General features: G+C 33.4%; 1 protein-coding gene across 4 annotated transcripts in view; it reads right to left on the reverse strand.

Annotated features, from left to right (window-relative positions):
• The window catches only part of RPS6KA6 (ribosomal protein S6 kinase A6), a 181589-nt gene that overhangs the window by 67823 nt on the left and 91702 nt on the right, over positions 1–22064 (reverse strand). For 3 of the 4 annotated variants that reach the window (XM_032840614.1, XM_032840615.1, XM_032840613.1), the window contains exons 4-6: positions 19147–19228; positions 18404–18484; positions 16872–16951 (exon numbers count right to left, since the gene is read on the reverse strand). In XM_032840614.1, the coding sequence (XP_032696505.1) occupies positions 16872–16951; positions 18404–18484; positions 19147–19228 (243 nt within the window). Of the gene's footprint in view, positions 1–16871; positions 16952–17846; positions 17971–18403; positions 18485–19146; positions 19229–22064 lie in introns of those variants that run through there. The other variant, XM_032840616.1, reaches the window with a different exon arrangement.

Below are 22064 nucleotides of genomic sequence, written 5' to 3' on the forward strand. Positions count from 1 at the left end.
ACCATAAAGGGACTCACTGATAATAATACAATAATAGTAGAGAATATTAACACATCACTTACATCAATGGACAGATCTGGGCAGAAAATCAACAAGGAAATAATGTCTTTGAGTTCCACATTGGACTAGATGGACTTAATAGAAATATTCAGAACATCCCAACCTAAAGCAGCAGAATACACATTCTCTTCAGGGGCAAATGAGGCATTCTGCACAATATATCACATACAGGGTCACAAATCATACCTCCCAAGTACAAAAAGATTGCGATCATACCATGTAAATTTTCTCGCCACAACATGATGAAACTTGAAGTCAGCCACAAGAAAAATTTGGAAAGACCAAAAACAGATGAAAGTTAAAGAACATCTTACTAGAGAATGAATGGGTCAACTGGGAAATCAATGAAAATATTAAAATTATATGGAAACAAAGAAAATGAAAACACAACAGTCCAACACCTTTCAGATGTAGCAAAAACACTTTGAAGAGGGAGATCTAGTAATACAGGCCTACGTATGCGAAGAATCAAGAAAAGTCTCAAATAAACAACTTAACCTTACACCTAAATGTGCTAGAAAAAGAACAACAAACAAAGCCTAAAGCCACCAGAAGAAGAGAAATAAGAGATAAGAGGAGAAATAAATGATACAGGAAGTAAAAATAAATAAATAAATAAAATAGATCAATGAAACAAGGAGCTGGTTCCTTGAAAAAATAAAATTGATAAACCCCTAGCCAGATTTATCTAAAAGAAAAGAGAAGGACCAAGATGAATAAAATCACAAGTGAGAGAGGAGAAATAATACTACAGAAATATAATCATAAGAAAATATTATGAAAAACTATATGCCAACAAATTGGACAACCTGGAAAAAATGAAAAAAACCCTGGAAACATATAAACTACCAAAACTGAAACAGGAAGAAATAAAAAATTTGAACAGACTGATAACCAGCAAAGAAATTCAATCAGTAATCAAAAATCTCCCAACGAACAAAGTCCAGGGCCAGATGGCTACCCAGGTGAATTCTACCAAACAACTAAAGAAGAGGTAATACCTTTTCTTCTCAAAATATTCCAAAAAATAGAAATGGAATGAAAACTTACAAATTAATTCTATGAGGCCAGCATTACCCTGACACAAAAACCAGATAAACACTCCACTAAAAAAGAGAACTATAGGCCAATATCACTGAAGAACATGGAGGTAAAAATTCTCAAAGAAATACTAGCAAATCGAATCCAATAGTACATTAAAAAAAAATCATTCTCCATGATCAAGTGGGATTTATTCCTAGGTTGCAAGTATGGTTCATATTCAAAAATCAATTAATGTGATACACCACATTAATAAAAGAAAAAATAAGAACCATATGATCCTTTCAATAGATGGAGAAAAAGCATTTGACAAATTACAACATCCATTCATGATAAAGAAAACTTCAATATATTATGTCTAGAAGGAACATACCTCAACATAATAAAGGGCTTATATGCAAAACTCACAGCAAACACATTACTCAATGAGGAAAAACTGAGAGCTTTTCACCTAAAGTCAGGAACAAGAAAAGAATGTCCATTCTTACCACTTTTATTCAATATATTACTGGAAGTCCTAGCCACAGCAATCAGGAAACAGAAAGAAATAAAAGGAGTATAAATCAGAAGGAAGACATAAAACTTCAGTATTTGCAGTTGAGATATTACTCCATGTAGAAAACCTGTAAGACTCCACCAGAAAATGACTAGAACTGATAAACAAATACAGTAAAGTCACAGGATATAAAATACATGTGAAGAAATGTGTTACATTTCTATACACTAATAATGAAGCAGTAGAAAGTAAAATTAATAAAATAATCCATTTTACAATTAAACCAAAAACAATAAAATATCTAGGAATCAACTAAAGAGGTAAAAGAGCTGTAGTCTGAAAATGATAAAACTTTGATGAAAGAAATTGAAGATGATACAAGGAAATGGAAAGACATTCTATGCTCATGGATTGGAAGAACAGATATTGTTAAAATTTTTATACTGCTCAAAGAAAGCTACAAATTTAATGCAATCCCTATAAAAATACCAAAAGCATGTTTCACAGAACTAGAAGAAATAATCTTAAAATTTGTATGGAACCACTAAGGACACTGAATAGCCAAAACAATCTTGGACACACACACACACACACACACACACACACACACACACACACAAAACTGAGGCATCACAGTATCACAATTCCAGATGTCAATTTATATTACAAAGGTATACTAGTCAAAACAGGATGGTACTTGTACAAAAACAGACACAAAGATCACCAGCACAGAACAGAGAGCCCAAATCAAACCCACAATTAGGCAATTAGTGGAGACTAATTGACAATGGAGAAAAGAATACACAATGGGAAAAAGATAGTCTCTACAACAAATCATGTTGGCAAAAATGGACAACTACATGCAAAAGAATGAAACTGGACCCTTTCTTATACCATACACAAAAAATAAACACAAAAAGAATTAAAGACCTAAATGTGAGATCTGAAACCATAAAAATTCTACAAGAGGGTAAAGGTAGTAATTTTTCTGACGTCGACTGTAGCAAAATTTTACTAGCTATGTCTCCTGAGGCAAGGGAAAAAAGATCAAACAAATTATTGGGAATACATCAAAATAAAAAGCTTCTACACAGCAAATTAAATGATCAACAAAACTAAAGGCAACCTAATGAATGGGAGATGATACTTGCAAATGATGTACCCTATAAAGGGCTAGTACTGAAAATATACATAGAATTGATACCCATCTATAAAACAGTGTGGAAATTCCTCAAAAAAAGTTGAAAACAGAACTACCCTATGATGCAGTAATTGCAACACTGGTTATTTACACACACACACATACACACACCACTAATTCAAAGAGATATTATACCCCTCTGTAGCATTATTTACTGTAGTCTAATTATTGAAGAAGCTCAAGTGTCCATCAATAGATAAGTGGATAAAGAAGATGTGGTATATATTTGTACAATGGAATATTATTCAGCCATAAGAAAGAATGAAATCCTGTCATTTGCAATTACAGGATAAACCAAATTGACATAATTTTATTTTTTTAAGATTTTATTTATTTATTGGACAGAGAGAGAAAGAGAGCACACTAGCAGGGGGAGCAGGATAGGGAGAAGCAGGCTACCCACTGAGGAGGGAACCTGATGTGGGGCTCAATCCCAGGACCCTGGGATTATGACCTGAGCCAAAGGTAAAGGTTTAACTGACTGAGCCACCCAGGTGCCCCAAACTGACACACTTTTAGCTAGACTCACCAAGAAATAAAGAAAAAATGGCTCAAATAAAATCAGAAATGAAGGTGAGGGCTGTTCCAAGATGGTGGATGAGTAGGGGGACACTGAACTTGCCTTATCCTTTGAATACAGCTAGATAAAACTTCAACTATTTTGAACAACTAGGAAGAGGATCTGAGGAGTACAGAAACAATCTGCACAGCTGGAGTGAGAGAATTTGGCAGAGATGAGTTTCAGAAACCCGAACAGGGGGACTGGGAAACCGCACAGCTGGGAAGGGGAGAAAGCACAGTTCATGGAGCAAAGTCTGGAAGAGGGAGAAAGTTGGAAAGACTGCAGTGGTTTGTAACCACACAAAAAGCCATGGGGAGTGGATCCTTGGGTTGCTCAGGGAGAGACTGCTCCCCTTCCTGAAGGGCATTTGGAGGAGCATATTTGTCCTCTCCTGAGAAAAAGGGACAGCTGGGGAGCCATTGAGTGGAGTTCAGCTTTGGGGTCAGAGGGGCATGTAGAGGGTAAAAAACTTAATTTTATGGTGTGAACACACAGGCTCAAAACTCTGTGTGCATGCCAAACAGCTGGTTTTCTAGGACTGAATGACCAGACCACTAGAGCAGAATGTGGATAACCTTGCTGCCACTTTTTGCTGTCTGCCACCATAGATTCAAGTCTCTGCAATGGCTTTTATATGACAAAGAGGAGTAGGGGACTGTGTCAAGTGCAGGTGGCTGACAACCTGGCTCAATTTTTTCACTGAGCATTACAATAAACTCAAGCTTCTGCACACACACACTATGTGAAGGCTTTCTAGGGACAGGATAGTGCTGGACATGCCCTGAGCCTCCCAGCCAGGGGACGGGAGTAGGAAGGCATACCAACAGGCCATTTAAAATGAGCCACTGGTCAGAGATTAAATAAAGGAGATCTGTGGTTCTGGGTGTGCCAACGACCCAGATACAGACAGGTTAGGTCAGGGAACTGAGGAGGGCCCAGGACACAGGAGATTGCTGGCTACTCTAAGAAGGCCTCCTGAGCAGTGGCTACCAGGAGTTCCCCTCCCCAGGGACAAGAGTGTGAGGTGGCACCATATTCTACCTCCTTCACCACCTCTCTCACCTCCCACCCACCAGCAGAGTAAGACTCCAGAGAGAAACACAGCACCTTCGGTAAAGATTGCAGTCCAAACACCAAAACCCACCCCCTGGCCTGAGAGGAACATCTTTACAAGGGCAAGTCAGCTTGTGTGCCAGCACAGCAGGCCTCTGCCTCAGAAGACCAACATAAACCCCCACATCTATCAAGTCTACTGATTAAAGAAAGCTCCAAAACATCAGCTTCTGGCTTAATTTCACAAACAATTCAAAGCGTACCTACTTAAAGGACCAAACATTCCCTATTACAAGCAAGGTGGAACTCTGTAGAGGAAGGACCAGTGAGAAAGAGCAGCCAAAACAAAACAGCGGAGTGTACACAACATACACCAGAATCACTTCCTGGAGATATTCTTGATGTTGTTTGTATTATTACTGCTGTCATTGCTGTTTTTCTTTTTCTTTTCTTTCCCCTTTTTCCCCCTTCTCCTTCTTTCCTTCTATCTTTTGTGGAGAAAATGATTAGGAGGAGATATTCCCAGCAAAAGAAAGAACCAGAGGTAGTACTCTCTGCCATAGATTTAATCAATATGGATGTAAGTAAGATGCTGGAAATAGAAATCAAAACAATGATTATAAAGATACTAGCTAGGCTTTAAAAAAGCATTAAAGATCCTAGAGAATCCTTTACTGCAGAAATAAAAGAACTAAAATCTAAGCAGGCTGAAATTAAAAATGCTATTACAGAGATGCAGTAAAAAAATGGAGGCTCTAATTACTAGGGTAAACGAAGCAGAAGAGTCTATGATACAGAAGACAAAATGAAGAAAGTAAGGAAGCTGAAAGAGAGAAAAACAATGACTTGATCATGAGAGGAGACTTTAAGAAATCACTGATACCATAAAGCACAATAATATTTGAATATTAGGGGTCCCAGAAAATGAGGAAAGAGAGAGGGGGGCACAAGGTTTACTTGAACAAACTATAGCTGAGAAAGCAGCTCAAAACAAGAGGTCCTTTTCCTAAAGGAGTAGACCCATAAGGCTGGAAGCAAACCTGTCCACAGAGATCTGGCAGGCCAGAAAGGACTGGCATGATATATTCAAGGTGCTAAGTGAGAAAAAATATGCAGGCAAGAATATTTTATCCAGCAAGTCTTTCATTCAGAACTGATGGAGAGATAAGGAGGTTCCAGGACAAACAAAAACTAAAGAATTTGTGATCACTAAACCAGTACTGCAAGAAATATCAAAGGGGATACTTTGAGTGAAGATAGAGCCCAAAAGAAACACAGACCAGAAAGGAACAGAGACAATCTACAGAAACAGTGACTTTACAGGTAAAACAATGGCAATAAATTCATATCTTTCAATAATTACTCTGAATATAAAGGGCCAAATGCTCCAATCAAAAGACACAGGGTATCAGTTAAAAAAGGAATACCCAATATTCTGTCTACAAGAGACTAATTTTAGACCTAAAAACACCTCCAGATCAAAAGTGAGGGGGTAGAGAACCATTTCTCTAACTAATGGATATCAAAAGAAAGCTGGGGTAGCAATCCTATCAAATTAGATTTTAAACCAGAGACTATAATAAGAGCTGAAGAGGGATACTATATAATAATTAAAGGTTTGATACAAGAAGTTTTAACAATTCTAAATATTTATGCCCCTAACTTAGAAGCAGCCAATTATATAAACCAATTAATAACAAAATTTAAAAAAAAAAACACTGATAATAATACAATAATAGTAGGGGACTTTAACACTCCACTCACCATAACACAGATCATCTAAGCAGAAGACCAATAAGGAAAAAAAGGCTTTGAATAACACACTGGACCAGATGGACATCACAGATATATTCAGAGCATTTTGTCCTAAAGTAACAGAATACACATTATTCTCAAATGCACATGGGACATTCTCCAGAACAGATTACATACTTGGTCACAAATCAGTACTCAACCAGTACCAAAAGTCTGGGATTATTCCCTGCATATTTACAGACCACAATGCTTTAAAACTTGAACTCAATAACAAGAGAAAATTTGGAAGGAACACAAATACATGGAAGTTAAAAGCAACACCAAAACAATGAATGAGTCAACAAGGAAACTAAAGAAAAATTTTAAAAATTCATGGAAACAAACAAAAATGAAAACACAAGAGTTCAGGACCTTTGGGAAGCAGCAAAGGTGGTCCTAAGAGGGAAGTATAGAGAAATACAGGCCTTTCTCAAGAAACAAGAAAGGTTTCAAATACACAAACTACTATCACATTTAAGGAGTTGGAAAAATACAGCAAACCAAGCCAGAGGAAATAAACAATACCAAACCAATACCAAAAACCAAGCCAGAGGAAATAAACAATAAAGATTAGAGTAAAAATCAATGAGATTTGATTGATCATTTGATTCAACAGTGAGAACAGTAGAACAGATCAATGAAACTAGGAGCTGGTTATTTGAAAGAATTAGTAAGATTGCTAACCCCCTTGTCAGACTTATCAAAAAGAAATTTTGCATTTATTTATTCACATTCACATTCAACATTCACAAATCAATCAACATGATACATTACATTAATAAAAGAAAGGACAAGAGTTATGTGATACTCTCAATTGATTCAGAAATAGCATTTGATAAAATACAGCATCCTTTCTTGATTAAAACTCTCCACAGTGTAGGGATAGAAGGAAAATACCTCAATATCATAAAAGCTATTTATGAAAAGCCCACAGTAAATATCTTCTCAACAGGGAAAAACTGAGACCTTCCCCTAAGGGCAGAAACATGACAATGATGTCCACTTTCATCACTGTTGTTAAGTATAGTACTGAAAGTCCTATCCTCAGCAATCACACAAAAAATAGAAAGAAAGAAAGAAAGAAAGAAAGAAAGAAAGAAAGAAAGAAAGAAAGAAAATCATCCACAGTGGCAAAGAGGAAGTCAAAATTTCACTCTTCCCAGATGACATGATACTCTGTGGAACACTCAAAAGTCAACCTAAAAATTGCTAGATCTCACATGGGAAGTCATAAAAGTGGTAGGACATAAAATCAATGCAAATAATCAATTGCATTGTTACACAATAACAATGAAACAACAAAAAAATAGAAGTCAATGAATTGATCCTATTTACAATTGCACCAAACACCATATGATACTTAGGAATAAAGCTAACCAAAGAGGTAAAGAATCCATACTCTGAAAAATATGGAATACTTGTGAAAGAAATTGAGGAAAGCATAAAGAAATGTAAAAATATTCCATGCTCATGGATTGGAAGAACAAATATTTTTAAAATGTCTATGCTACCTAGAGCAATCTACACATTCAATTCAATCCCTATCAAAATACCATCAACAAGCTGGGTGATAGGCATTAAAGAAGGCACATGATGTGATGAGCACTGGGTGTTATATGCAACTGATGAATTATTGAACACTACATCTGAAAGTAAAGATGTACTATATGCTGGCTAATTGAATTTAAATTTAAGAAATCTACATTTTTCACAGAGCTGGAACAAATGATGCTAAAATTTGTATGAAACCAGAAAACACCCCAAACAGCCAAAGGAATGTTGAAAAAGAAAACCAAAGCTGGTGGCATCACAAGGTCAGACATCAAGCTATATTACAAAGCTCCAGTCATCAAGACGGTATTGTACTGGAAAAAAAAACAGACACATAGGTCAACGGAACAGAATAGAGAACACAGAAATGGTCCCTCAACTCTATGGTTAACTAATCTTTTTTTTTTTTTTTTTTGAAGATTTTATTTATTTATTTATTTGACACACAGAGAGAGAGAGAGAGAGAGAGAGAGATCACAAGTAGGCAGAGAGGCAAGCAAAGAGAGAGGAGGAAGCAGGCTCCCTGTGGAGCAGAGAGCCTGATGCAGGGCTCGATCCCAGGACCCTGAGATCATGACCTGAGCTGAAGGCAGAAACTTAACCCACTGAGCCACGCAGGTGCCCCCTATAGTTAACTGATCTTTGAAAAAGCAGGAAAGAATACCCAAAGGAAAAAAGACATTCTCTTCAACAAATGGTGTTGGGAAAACTGGATAGCCACACACAGAAGAATGAGACCAGCCCATTATCTTATACCATACAGAAAAATAAACTCAAAATGCATAAAAGACCTAAATGTGAGACAGGAATCTATCATGATCCTAGAGGAGAACACAGGCAGCAACCTCTTTGACCTTGGCCACAACAACTTCTTGCTAGACACATCTCCAAAGGTTAGGGAAACAAAAGCAAAAATGAGTTGTTGGGACTTCATCAAAATAAAAAGCTTTTGCACAGTGAAGGAAACAGTTGACTAAATCAAAAGACAAGCTACAGAATGGGAGAAGACACTTGAAATATCTCATTAAATAACAGGCTAGTATCTGAGATGTAAAAGAACTTACAAACTCAACACCCAGAAAAACAAATAATCCTGTCAAGAAATGGACAATTGACATGAACAGACATTTCTCCAGAGAAGACATACAAATGGCCAACAGACACATGAAAAAATGCTCCACATCACATGGCTTCAGGGAACTATAAATCAAAACCACAATGGGATACCACCTGACACTGGGTAGCTTGGCTAAAATTAACAAGTCTGTCATTACAGACATTAGCGAGGATGTAAGAGAAAGGGGAACCCTATTACAGTGCTGTTGGAAAGGAAGCTAGTACAGCCACTCTGGAAAACAGCATGAAGAATCCTCAAATAATTAAAAATTGAGCTTCTGTATGACCCAGCAACTGCACTACTAGGTGTTTACTGAAAGGATACAAACTAGAGGGTATTATGCTAAGCAAAAAAATCAGAGAAAGACAATTTTCATATGATTTCACTCATATGTGGAATTTATAGAGCAAAACAGAGGATCACAGTGGAAAGGAAGGAAAAATAAAATAAGATTAAATTAGAGAGGGAGAAAAAGCCTGAGGACTCAATTATAGGAAACAAACTGAGGGTTCCTAGAGGGCGTGTGGGTAGGGGGAAGGGGTAATTGGGTGGTTGACATTAGGAGGGCATGTGAATATAATGAGCACTGGGTGTTACATTCAACTGATGAATTACTGAACTCTACCTTTGAAACTAATGATATACTACATGTTAATTAATTGAATTTGAACACAATACAATAAAAAATACAAGAACAGAAACAGAACAAAAAACAAAAACAAAAAAGGAAATGAAGGAGATATTATAACTGTTAACACAGAAATATGGAACATTATAAGAGGCTGCTATGAATAATTACAAGCCAAGAGATTAGACTACCTAGAAGAAATGGTAAACTTCTGGAATCCTTTCATAATCTAAGCCTAGATCAAGAAGAGAGGAAAAAATCGGAACAAACCTATTTGTAGAAATAAAACTGTATCATTTATATATTTTAAAAAAAGTCACAACAAACAAAGCCAGATACCTTGACAGGTGATTTCTACAAAACATTTAAAGACAGATAATACCTATCCTAGAACTATTTCCAAAAAATTGAAGTGGAGGCAAAGTTTCCAAAGTTATTTCGTGCTGTCAGCATTATCCTGGTAACAAAATCATACAAAGACACTAAAAAATCAAAAGGAAGCAAAAGATAAACATAGATACAAAAATTCTCAACAAAATATTGGTAAACAAATTTAAAAATTCATTAAAATTAGTACGTCTCATGATGGAGTGGGATTTATTACAGGGATATAACAAAGATTCCACTTCCACAAATCAAACAACATGATACCTCATATTAACTGTGTAAAATATAAAAATTATATGATCATGTCACTAGATGCATAAAAAGCATGACAAAATTCAACATCGATTTAGGTGAAACATCTCAAAAATGTTGGTGTATAGGGAACATACCTCAACATAATAAGTCCACAGCTAACATCATACTCAACAGTGAAAAGCTTTCTAAGATCAAGAACAAGATAAGAATGTCCACTATCTCCACTTTTATTCCACACAGGTATTAGAAATCCTAGCCAGAGCAATTAGGCAAGAAGAAGAAATAAAAAGGCATCTAAATTGGAAAGAAGTAAAACTGTCACTATTTGAAGACACCATCATTTTGTGTATAGAAAACACAGAAGGCTCCATTAAAAAAAAGTGTTAGAACTAATCAACAAAGTCAGTAACCTTGCAAGGAACAAAATCAACATGGATTTGCATTTTTATAAACTAATAATGAACTATCAGAAACAGAAATTAAGAAAAGTATCCTTTTATATTATATATGAAACTAATGAATCATTGAACACTACATCAAAAACTAAAGATGTATTATATGTTGGCTAATTGAACATAATAAAAAAATTAGAATTAAAAAAGAATAAAATATCTAGCTATAAACTTAACCAAAGAAGTGAAAAATCTATACAAACCATAAAACGCTGATGAAAATAACTGTAAAAGACACAAATAAATGGAAATTTATTTATTTATTTATTTATTATTCCAAACTTATGGACTGGAAGAATTAATATTGTTAAAATGTCCATATTATCAAAAAATGTACAAATTCAATGCAATCTCTACCAAAATTCCAGTGGCATTATTCAAAAAATATAGAATGAACAATTCAAAAATCTGTTTGGAATCATAAAAGACCCCAAATAGCCAAACCATTCTTGAAAAAGAAAAAAATAAAAGTTGTAGTCATCAAGCCCCTTGATTTGAAACTATATTACAAAGCTATACTAATCAAAACAGTATGATATTGGCATAAATACAGACATATATCTCAACAGAACAGAACTAAAGGCCCAGAAATTAACCCACACATATACAGTCAATTATTTTATGACAAAGGAGATAAGTAAACACAAGGGGTGAAATAGTCTCTTTAATAAATGGAATTGGGAAAAAATGGAATTGGGTAAACTGGACAGCCACATGAATAGAATGGAACTAGACAATTATCCTATACCATACACAAAAATTAACTCAAAATGGATCAAAGAGTTAAATATAGGACCTGAAACCATAAAACTCCTGGAAGAAAACTTAGGAAGTAAATTACTTGACATCAGTCTTGATTTTTTAACTGATCTAAAAGCAAAGGTAACAAAAACAAAAATAAACAAGTGGGACCACATCAAACTAAAAAGAAAAGAAAAACATCAATTGAATGAAAAGGCAATGTACTAAATGGAAGAAAACATTTTCAAGTCACATATCTGATAAGATATTCCTATCCAAAATATATAAAGAACTCCTGCAACTCATCACCAAAAACAATCGAACAATTCAATTTAAAAAAAAGAGCAGAGGATCTGAGTAGACATATTTTCAAAGGAGGTATCACTAATCATCAGGGAAATAAAAATCAAACCCACGAGGAGTTATCACCTCACATCTATTAGAAAGCCTATCATCAAAAAGACAAGAAATAGTAAGTCTTGAGGAGGATGTGGAGAAAACGGAACACATGCACTATTGGTAGTAATGTAAATTGGTAGAGCTAGTTTGCAAACCAGTATATGAAGTTTCCTAAAAAAATTAAAAATAGAAGTATCATATGATTTAGCAATTCTAGGACTAGATATTTATCCAAAGGAAACAGAAACACTAACTTGTTATGTTCACTGCAGCATTATTTACAATGGCCATATATGTAAATCATGTGTCCACTGATGTACGAATGGATTAAGAAGATACAGCATACAAATACACACACACACACACACACACACACACACAGTGGAATATTATTTAGCCATATAAAAGAAGGAAATCTTGTCTTTTGTAACAAAATGGGTGGCCCCTGAATGTGTTATGCTAAGTGAAATAAGTCATAGACAAATACCATATTATCTCACTTATATACATAATCTAAAAAATGAAACAAACAAATAAAAGTCATGGATATGGAGAACATAGTGGTGGCTGCCTAGGGGAGGATGGTTGATGGGTGGGGGAAATGCAGGGGTTAGTAGGTACAAACTTCAGTTGTGATACATGAATAGGTCATGGGTACTAGTCAATAGTACTGCAGTGTATATTTACAGATGCCACAAGAATAGATGTTAAAATTTCTCATCACAAGAAAAAAAATCTTCTAACTTTTTGTGGTGACAGGTGGTAATTAGACTTATTGTGGTGATCAATTTTCAGTGTATAGAAGTATCAAATCATTTTATTATACACCTAAAACTAACATAAAGTTGTACATCGATTATATATCAATTAAAAAATAATGCAGAAAAAGAGGAACAAAATAAAGAAGAGATGGGACAAAAAAAAAAACACACAAACAGCAAAATTGGAGATTTAAACTCAGCCATATCAATATTAAATGTAACAGGACTAACTCCCAAATTAAAAGGCACAGATTTTCAGATTGGATAAAAAGCAAGGACAGTTATGTTGTCCTTAAGTACTGTCTCAAGTATTGCACATTAAATATGAAGACAGAAACAGGTTAAATGAAAACATGAAAAAAAATATATCAGGCTAAACCAATAAAAAAGCTTGGATGATTATATTAATATCAAAGAAGATTTCAAAGCAAAGAACACTAGCAGTGTTAAAATAAGTCATCTTGTAATAAAAAAAAGGTTAATTTATCAAGGAGAAATGATAATCTTAAAAATTTACACACTTAACAGAACTTTGAAATACATGAAGCAAAAATTAACATAAATTCAAGAAAAAATAGATAAATCCATAATTATAATCAAAGGTTTAAATTTCTATATCTCAAAAGTTTATAGAATATGTAGGCAAAATTTTAGGAAGAATGTAGTTGACTTAATACTACTCTCAGCCAACAATCTAATTGGCATTTATAGAACCTTCCACCATGCAAAATCAAAAAACATATTCCTCAAGCGCACATGGAATATTTACTAAGATACACTATATTCTGGAGCATAAAATAATTATAAGTGAATTTAAGGGAATTCAAGTAATATAAACTATGGTTTATGAAATTAAATTAGATTAAATTAAATTCAATGAAATTAGAAATCAATAATAATAGAAAGTAATTTGGAAATTAGAGTATGCAGACCTGAGGGAAAATTAAAACATATATCAAAATTTATGGGATAATGCTAAAACAGCATTTAAAAGGATAGTTATAACACTACACATCTATGTTAGGAAAGATGAAAGGTCTCAAATCAATAATTTCAGCTTCCATTTTAAAAACCAGAAAAGTTAGTGAAACATAAAGTAAGCAGAAAAAATGCAGTAATACAAATTAAAGTGGATAACAATGAAATAAAAAATGGAAATAACAACAGAAAAAAAAATCAATGAAACCAAAAGTCAGTTGGTTTTGAGGAAAAATAAGAGAAATTGATAAACCTCAAGCAAAGCTAAGCAAGATAAAAAAGAGAAAAGATACAAAATACCAACATCAGGAATGATACAAATATCAATAATGTTTCTACTGCTATAAAAAAGATAATTAAGGGACTATTATGAACAATTTCATGTCAATGAATTTGATAAATTTGTTAAAACATTAAATTCCTTAAAAGACACAAGATAACAAAGTTCACTCAAAAAAGAAAGATAAACTGAATACCTACAAGTCTCTTAAATAAATTGAATTTGTAGCCAAAACACCTCACTATTAAAAAACTTCAGGCCCAGATAGCTTCACTGGTGAATTCTACCAATCATTTAATAACAGTTTTACAGGAGAAAACACTACCCAACTCTTTCTATAAAACCAGAATTGTTTTGGCATTAAAACTAGACATAAAAATATAAGAATTCTAAAGTCAAATATCCCTCATAAAAATAAATATAAAATACCTGAAAAAAATTTAGGAAATATCATTCATCAATATGAAAAAAAGATAATACCCCATGTCTACATGGGGGATTCATCCATAATCAAGACTGCTTCAACATTTGACAATAAATCAATGTAATTCACCTGTGAAAAGATTAAAGAAGAAAAACATAATATCTCAATAATTACACTAAAACAATATTACAAACCTAATGTACATACCTGATAAAAATGCAATAAACTAGCAACCGAAGAGAACTTGCACAACCTGATAAAGAACATGTAAAAAGACCTATACTGAACTTTGTAATTTATGCTAAAATGATGTTATTCCCCCCGTGATTAGAAATAACGCAAGAAGGTCTGGAGACTGGAGAGTCAAACCACTGCAACAAGGACAAATAAAAGAAAAAAATTATTTTCATAAAGAAAAAAAAAGCAAAAACTCCTTGTTAGTAGGTTATAAATAGAAAATTCTATGGAATCTACTAAAAAACGCTATTAGGTGTAATAATTAAGTTAAATTGTGGGAGACAAGTTCAATATGAAAAAAAAACAACAGTATTTTTTCATCCAACTTGAAAATGAACTTAATAAGACAGCAATTCCATTTACAATGTCATTTTATAAAAGGAAATACTTAGAGATAAATCTGATTAAAAAATGTGCAAGACCTATACAGACCAGACATTGCTGAGAGAAATTAAAGGAGACTCAAAAACTGGAGAAAAAAATCACATTCAAGGATTGATGACTCAGTGTTGTGAAAATGGCAATTATCTGCAAATTAACCTATAGATTCAATGCAATCCCAATCAAAAGCACAGCAAGCTTTTTTATAGAAAGTGAAAGGCTGATTTTAAAATTGATATGGAAATACAAAGGACCCAGAAGAGGCAAAACAACTTTGAAAAAGAAGAGCAAAGCTCAAGGATTTGCACTAACTTACTTTAAGATATATTATAAGGGTACGGTAATTAAGAAATCAAGTAGCAGTGAAATAAAGATAAACAAATAGATCAATGAACAAAACAGAATGTCCAGAAATAGATCTTCACATACACGGTCAATTGATAACCAACAAAAATGCAAGGTGATTCAATGAAGAAAGCATAGACTTAATCACCATGTTAGCACACTGGGATATGTATATGGAAAAGAAGAAAGAAAGACAGAAAAGAAAGACAGAAAGAAAGAAAAGGACTTCAACACATACCTGTCACCATACACTAAAATAAACTCAAAATGGAATATAAACTTAAATCCAAAATTTAAAAAGTGTCTAGAAAACAGAAAATCTATGTGACCTGAGATTAGGCAAATATTCTTTATATAGGACAACACATTCATAAAAGAAAAAAATATAAGTTGGAATTCATCAAAATCAAGAACTGCTTTTGAAAGGCAGTATTAAAGAGAACAAAAAGACAAACCACAGACCAGAAGAAAACATTTGCAAGCAACATATATGAGAAAGGACTTACCATCCAAAATGTATACTCTCAAAACTCAGAAAGCATACAACTTAATAAAAAATGAGCCAAAGATTTAAACAGACATTTTATCAAAGACAGATGCTGAATACGTGCATGAGAAGATGCTCAACATCATTAGTCATTCGGATTATGCAATTCAAAACCACAATAAGGTGCAGCTACACAATTACGCCCAAAATCAAAACAAGACTACTGACCATATTAAGGGTTGGCAAGGATGTGGAGCAACTAAAACTCTCACACATGGCCACTGGGAATGTAAAAATTACAATCCTATCTTAGAAAACAATTTGATAAGTGTCTTTAAAATAAGTTAAAAAACATACACAAACGAAATAGCCCAGTCATTACACTCCTAGGTATTTAATCATGAAAAATGAAAACATAACCATGAAAATGAAAACATATGTCCATACAATCATTTGTGCATGAGTTTTTGTAGCAGCTCTATTAGTAATACCTAAAGACTACAAACAACCCAAATACCCAGCAGTAAGTTAATACATAAACAAATGGCACTGCATCCATACAGTGGAATACTGTTCAGCAATAAAAGTGAATGAACCACTGATTCATACAACACCATGGCTAAATCTCAAAATAATTATTCTGAGTTAAATAAGCTAGACAGAAAATGGACACTATATGATTCCATTTATATAAAGTCCTAGAAAATATAAACTAAATAATGACAGCAGATTCAGGAGGGGCAGGGCAGAAGGGAGGCATTACAAAGGTGCACAGGAAATGGTTGGGGTGATGGATAAACTTACTATCTTGATTGTGATGACAGTTTCACAGGTATATCCAAATGTCAAATTTTATCAAAGTATGTACTCTAAAATGTGCAATTCACTGTATGTCAATTAATATCTTCATGAAGCTGTTTTAGAATACATTAAACACTGCTCCCAGAAGAATTCTGGTAGCTTGAGTAGCCAAAATCCTAGGCTTGCCCCATCTACTTGATCCAGTTATTTACACTGATCTTGTGCCTAAAGGAATAATGAGTAGCACACTCAGATGGTCTAAATGATAGGCAGACAGAAAATGCCATTAACTGCCACATCAACTAAAGAGTATGCAGTGAAACAAACAATAATTATTTAAAATTTTTATAGAAAAAATTAATTGGCAAAACACAAATGATTTTTCTTAGTTTTTTTTTTTTCAATAAAAATATGGTAAAAATTTACAAACAGATACCCACCTCTTTGGATAATCTTGTGAAGACATCTCCTCCCCTGAGAAAATCCAGTATTAAATACAGCTTCCCTTCAGTCTGAAAGGCTAATTACAAATTAGGATGTAGTAACAGAACATTAACAGAATCTTAAAGGCTTAACAACCTTAGTATAATTTTTAATTAATATATATGTTTAGACTTTTATCAATAAATGTTATAATGGAATTAACCATTTATTCATATGGTCCAATGTTATTGTATAATATTATCTCAAAATTGAATTTAGTGTTGAAATAGCTGTAAATCCCTTCCTAGAACATAATCGACTTTCCATGTGGTTCCTCAGAAACTTCTACCACCACCATCATCCTGATTTATGGAGCATCATGCTCTACTGCTAACTGCCAGAATTCCACCTCCCTACCTACTGAAAACCTACTAATTCTTTCAAGCTCAACAAAAATGCCACCTCTTCCATCAAGCTTTCCTCTATTAAAGGATTTCTCTCTTTTTACATTTCATACCATCCTTACCCTCTTCTCCGTAAGAATTACTTGCTACTACTTTTGAGATCTCATTGTTTTTTATTTATGTCTCTCTAATGGCACTCACTCCATTTTGATTTGTACAATTAATTTGTTTACATGTCTGTGTTTCAATAGATTAGAAGTTTTTTTGAGTCAGAGACTGTTTCACCTCTAGAGCCTACTGCATTCAATGGAGTATTCTGCACACAATTGGTATTTACTGATCAGTGTAATGCCATCCTGGTGATTCAAGGAAGTGGGACATTAGATACTACTACTTTCCATTTTGGTTAACAAGGAGTGAAAGAATAATGGGTGGACATTTTTTGAATATACAAATAATTTAGTACATACTTCAATGCATTATTTTTCAAAATTTCCTAAGAATAAAGTCAATAGCTGCTACTTTTTTAAATGTTGAAAACTTAAAGTGACATCAAAGAATAGATCAGTGATTTAATCATGTGTATACCTTTGAATTCTCCAGAAAGGCCACACTTCACAATCTCATGCATGTATTAAATTATCAATGGAACCATGATTCAAACTCTGAGCTGGCTGACTGCAAACGCATGCTCTTTCCATTACATTTACTGCTTCTTATTGGTATTTCTCTTCCCCCACATATAAGAAAGAATAAATCAAATGGACTAATATAACCACATGGTCCTCTTCAACAGCTAAGAAATAAATTAATATGCTCATTATGAACATTTAAGAGGAACATATCCAAACATCAGATGCTTTGAATAAATTATCACAGTTTATAGAGGTACAGACTAGCAGAATCAAGAAATACTACTGGACAAGTAACCAGAAGATACTATCTTAATACCTTAGACAAATTAACCAATAGGTACAGAAAACACAATTCAAAATTGGATATTGATTCTTATTCTTATTTCAGATAAATATACTTTATATAATTGAGTATATTAAATAATTCTGAAGTATTTATTCTCTGTTATATTATTGTTTGAAAGGAAATCTTAATTCTCTAATTCTATAAATTTTTAAAAAATTACATACCATAGTGTAATTTGACAATAAATGGATGATTTACTTCCACCAGTATATCCCTTTCCATCTTTGTCCGAACTCTGTCTCGGACTAAAAATCATAGAAGGGTAGAATATATTACTCTTCTATATAATATTTCAGTAGAGATCCCATCAATAATTCACCCCACAAAAATGTGAAAATATAACATTGTGTTTAAATATGCAATCTATATATTCCAAGACAGTAATTACCATATTCTCAGAAAGCCAACAAATTGTTTAGATCTAGATGGATTGAAGTGACATAAATAGATATTTGGCTAATATGTGCTTATTATGTATTGGTCTCCAATTGGTTGAATGAGTTTATTGATTAAAACTGAGCACAGTGTTATTTCAATGACAGCCTAGAAGATGGTATATGTAAGCATACCCAGGTGCTTGTGTTTTTTCAATATGCAAAACCAACACAGATGGAACAGAAAAAAATAAGAATCTTAAAATAAAAGAATATAGCTTACTAAAATAAGTTCACTTTATGTTAAATAAAACGTGTCACGTTTTATACAACTAAATTTTTGCCAGGGTACAGTCTCACTAAATTAGAGCATATGCCAATATCAAACATAGAAATATCACTTGCAGGCTAGAAAATTCTAACACTAATGTTTAAAGGAAACTAAGTCTACTCAACTTATACAAGCAATACAAAGCACATTTCTTAAAACGAGTTTTATCAAATTCTATTTTAAAAGCTTTGTAATTTTCTACCTTTTAAAGAAGCTTTTTTTAACACCTTCATTGCATAGAGCTGCCCAGCATCAGGACCGGTCTTCTTCCGAACAAGAAAAACCTAACAGAGGAATTTTTTTTTAAAGTAAAATTCATATTTGAAGACATTCTTGCCATACACATTAGCATATATATATATATATATATATATATATATATATATATCTCCATGCATTTTTCTCTAATTTCATAAATATATACCTTTCTTTTATAAATTACACTCTTGGTTAATGTTTGCTCATTTTCATTCATTTACTAAATCACACTAACATACATACTACTGTAGGAAAGAAAATTTTTAAAATAGATGACATGGTCATGACTTTAAGAAGTTTGTGTTGTATGAGATAAGCAACATAATGAAAGGCAATTTGATCTAAGGGAACTACTTTTAAGACCCAAGCATCTTTTTGTTACCTTTAAAGACCAAAGGAATATAATGACTGTTAATTTTATACCTTCATTTCTACCTCCTTACTGGTCCATTTTAGAAGTTACCAGGTATTTTATGCTCTAATAAGAAATCAGAGGCAATTATGTCTGTCTGCCTGGTTGAAGAATCAAGATGGCAAATTATCACAATAAACAAATTAAACTCTTTAAGATTATTGAGCAAACGAGTAATATTACCTATTTTCAAACTAAGATTATGACTCATTAAAAACAGTTTTTAAAAAGCCTCCATCATGAAAATAAATATGAATGGATTAAAATTTTATAGGAGATTTTTATTAGTAAAGGGATGTTTCATTCTTTTTTTTAAAGATTTTATTTATTTATTTGACAGACAGAGATCATAAGTAGGCAGAGAGAACCACAGAGAGAGAGGAAGGGAAGCAGCTCCCCACTGAGCAGAGAGACCAATGTGGGGCTCGATCACAGGACCCTGAGATCATGACCAGAGCTGAAGGCAGAGGCTTTAACCCATTGAGCCACCCAGGTGCCCCGGGATGTTTCATTCTTAAAAGTTAGTAAAAGTTGCTCACTACTTTGAAATAAAAGATATAGAAATTAAACAACAACAACAACAACAACAACAAAAAACAATACAACAGATCAATGAAACCAGGAGCTTCTTCCTTGAAAAAATTATTAAAATTGATAAACCTCTAGCCAGACTTATCAAAAAGAGAAGAAAAAGGACCCAAATTAAAAAAAAATCACAAATGATAGAGCAATAACAACCACTACCACAGAAATATAAACAATTGTAACAGATTATTATGGTGAACTATGCAAACAAATTAGACAATCTGGAAGAAAGGGATAAACTCCTAGAACAACAACAACAACAAACTGAATCAAGAAGAAATAGAAAATTTGAACAGATCAATTACCACCAATGAAATTGAATCAGTAATCAAAAAAATCCCAGCAACCCGAAGTCCAGGACCAGATGGCTTCATAGGCGAATTCTAATAAATATTTAAAGACAAGTTAATACATATGCTTCTCAAACTATTCCAAAAAATAGAAAAGGAAGGAAAACTTCCAAATTCATTCTATGAGGCCCACATTACCCTGACACCAAAACCAGATAAAGACATCACTAAAAAGCATACAGGCCAATATCACAGATAAATACAGATGTAAAAATTCTCACTAAAATACTAGTAAAACGAATCCACAACAGGTTAAAAAAATCAGGGGTGCCTGTCTTGCTCAGTTGGTAGAACATGTGACTCTTGATTTTAGGGTGGTAAATTTAAGCCCCACTTTGGGTGCAGAGATTACTTAACAATGATTAATTTAAAAAAAAGGTTAAAAACAACATGATCATTTCAAGAGATGCAAAAAAAGCATTTGACAAAGTATAAATCCATTCATGATAAAACCCCCAACAAAGTAGGATTAGAAGGAACATACCTCAAAATCATAAAGGCCATATATGCAAAACCAACAGTTAATATTATCCTTAATGGGGAAAAACCTGAGAACATTCCTCTACCGCCAGGAACAAGACAGAGTTGTCCACTCTCACCACTGTTATTTAATTTAGTACTGGAAGTCCTGGCCACAACAATCAGACAACACAAAGAAATAAAAAGGCATCCAAATCAGCAAAAAAATCAAACTTTCACTATTTGCAGATGACTTGATACTCTATATAGAAAATCCAAAAACTCCACTAAAAAACTACTAGATAAACAAGTTCAGTAGAGTCATAGGATACAAAATCAACATATGGAAAACTGTTGTATATCTACACACCAATAACGATGAAGCAGAAAGAGAAATCAAGGAATCAATCCCTTTTACAATTGCACCAAAAACCATAAGATACCTAGGAATAAACTTAACAAAAGAGGTAAAGATCTCTACTCTGAAAAGTATGAAACACTGATGAAAAAAATTGAAGAGGACACAATAAAAGGGAAAAGCATTTCATGCTCATGGACTGTAAAAAGAAATATTTTTAAAATGTTCTGTATCACCCAAAGCAATCTACACATGTAATGCGATCTTTATCAAAATATCACCAACATTTTTCACAAAGTTAGAACAAATAGTCCTAAAATTTGTATGGAACTACAAAAGACCCTGAATAAGCAAAGCAATCTTGAGAAAGGAAAGCAAAGCTGGAGGCATCACAAATCCGGACTTTCTAAAGTTACATTACAAAGCTATAGTGATCAAGACTGTATGGTACTGGAACAAAAACAGACACATAGATCAACAGAACAGAACAGAAAATCCAGAAATGAACCAACAATTCTATGACCAATTGATCTTCCATGAATCAGGAAGGAATATCCAATGGAAAAAAGACAGTGTCTTCAAAACATGGTATTGGGAAAATTGGAGAGTAGCATGCAAAAGAATGAAACTGGGCCCTTATCTTACACCATACACAAAAATAAATTCAAAACGGATGAAAGGCCTAAATATGAGACAGG

The sequence above is a fragment of the Lontra canadensis genome, unplaced genomic scaffold (assembly GCF_010015895.1).
Source record: "Lontra canadensis isolate GAN:19392208 unplaced genomic scaffold, GSC_riverotter_1.0 scaffold114, whole genome shotgun sequence".
In the NCBI taxonomy this organism is placed as follows: domain Eukaryota; kingdom Metazoa; phylum Chordata; class Mammalia; order Carnivora; family Mustelidae; genus Lontra; species Lontra canadensis.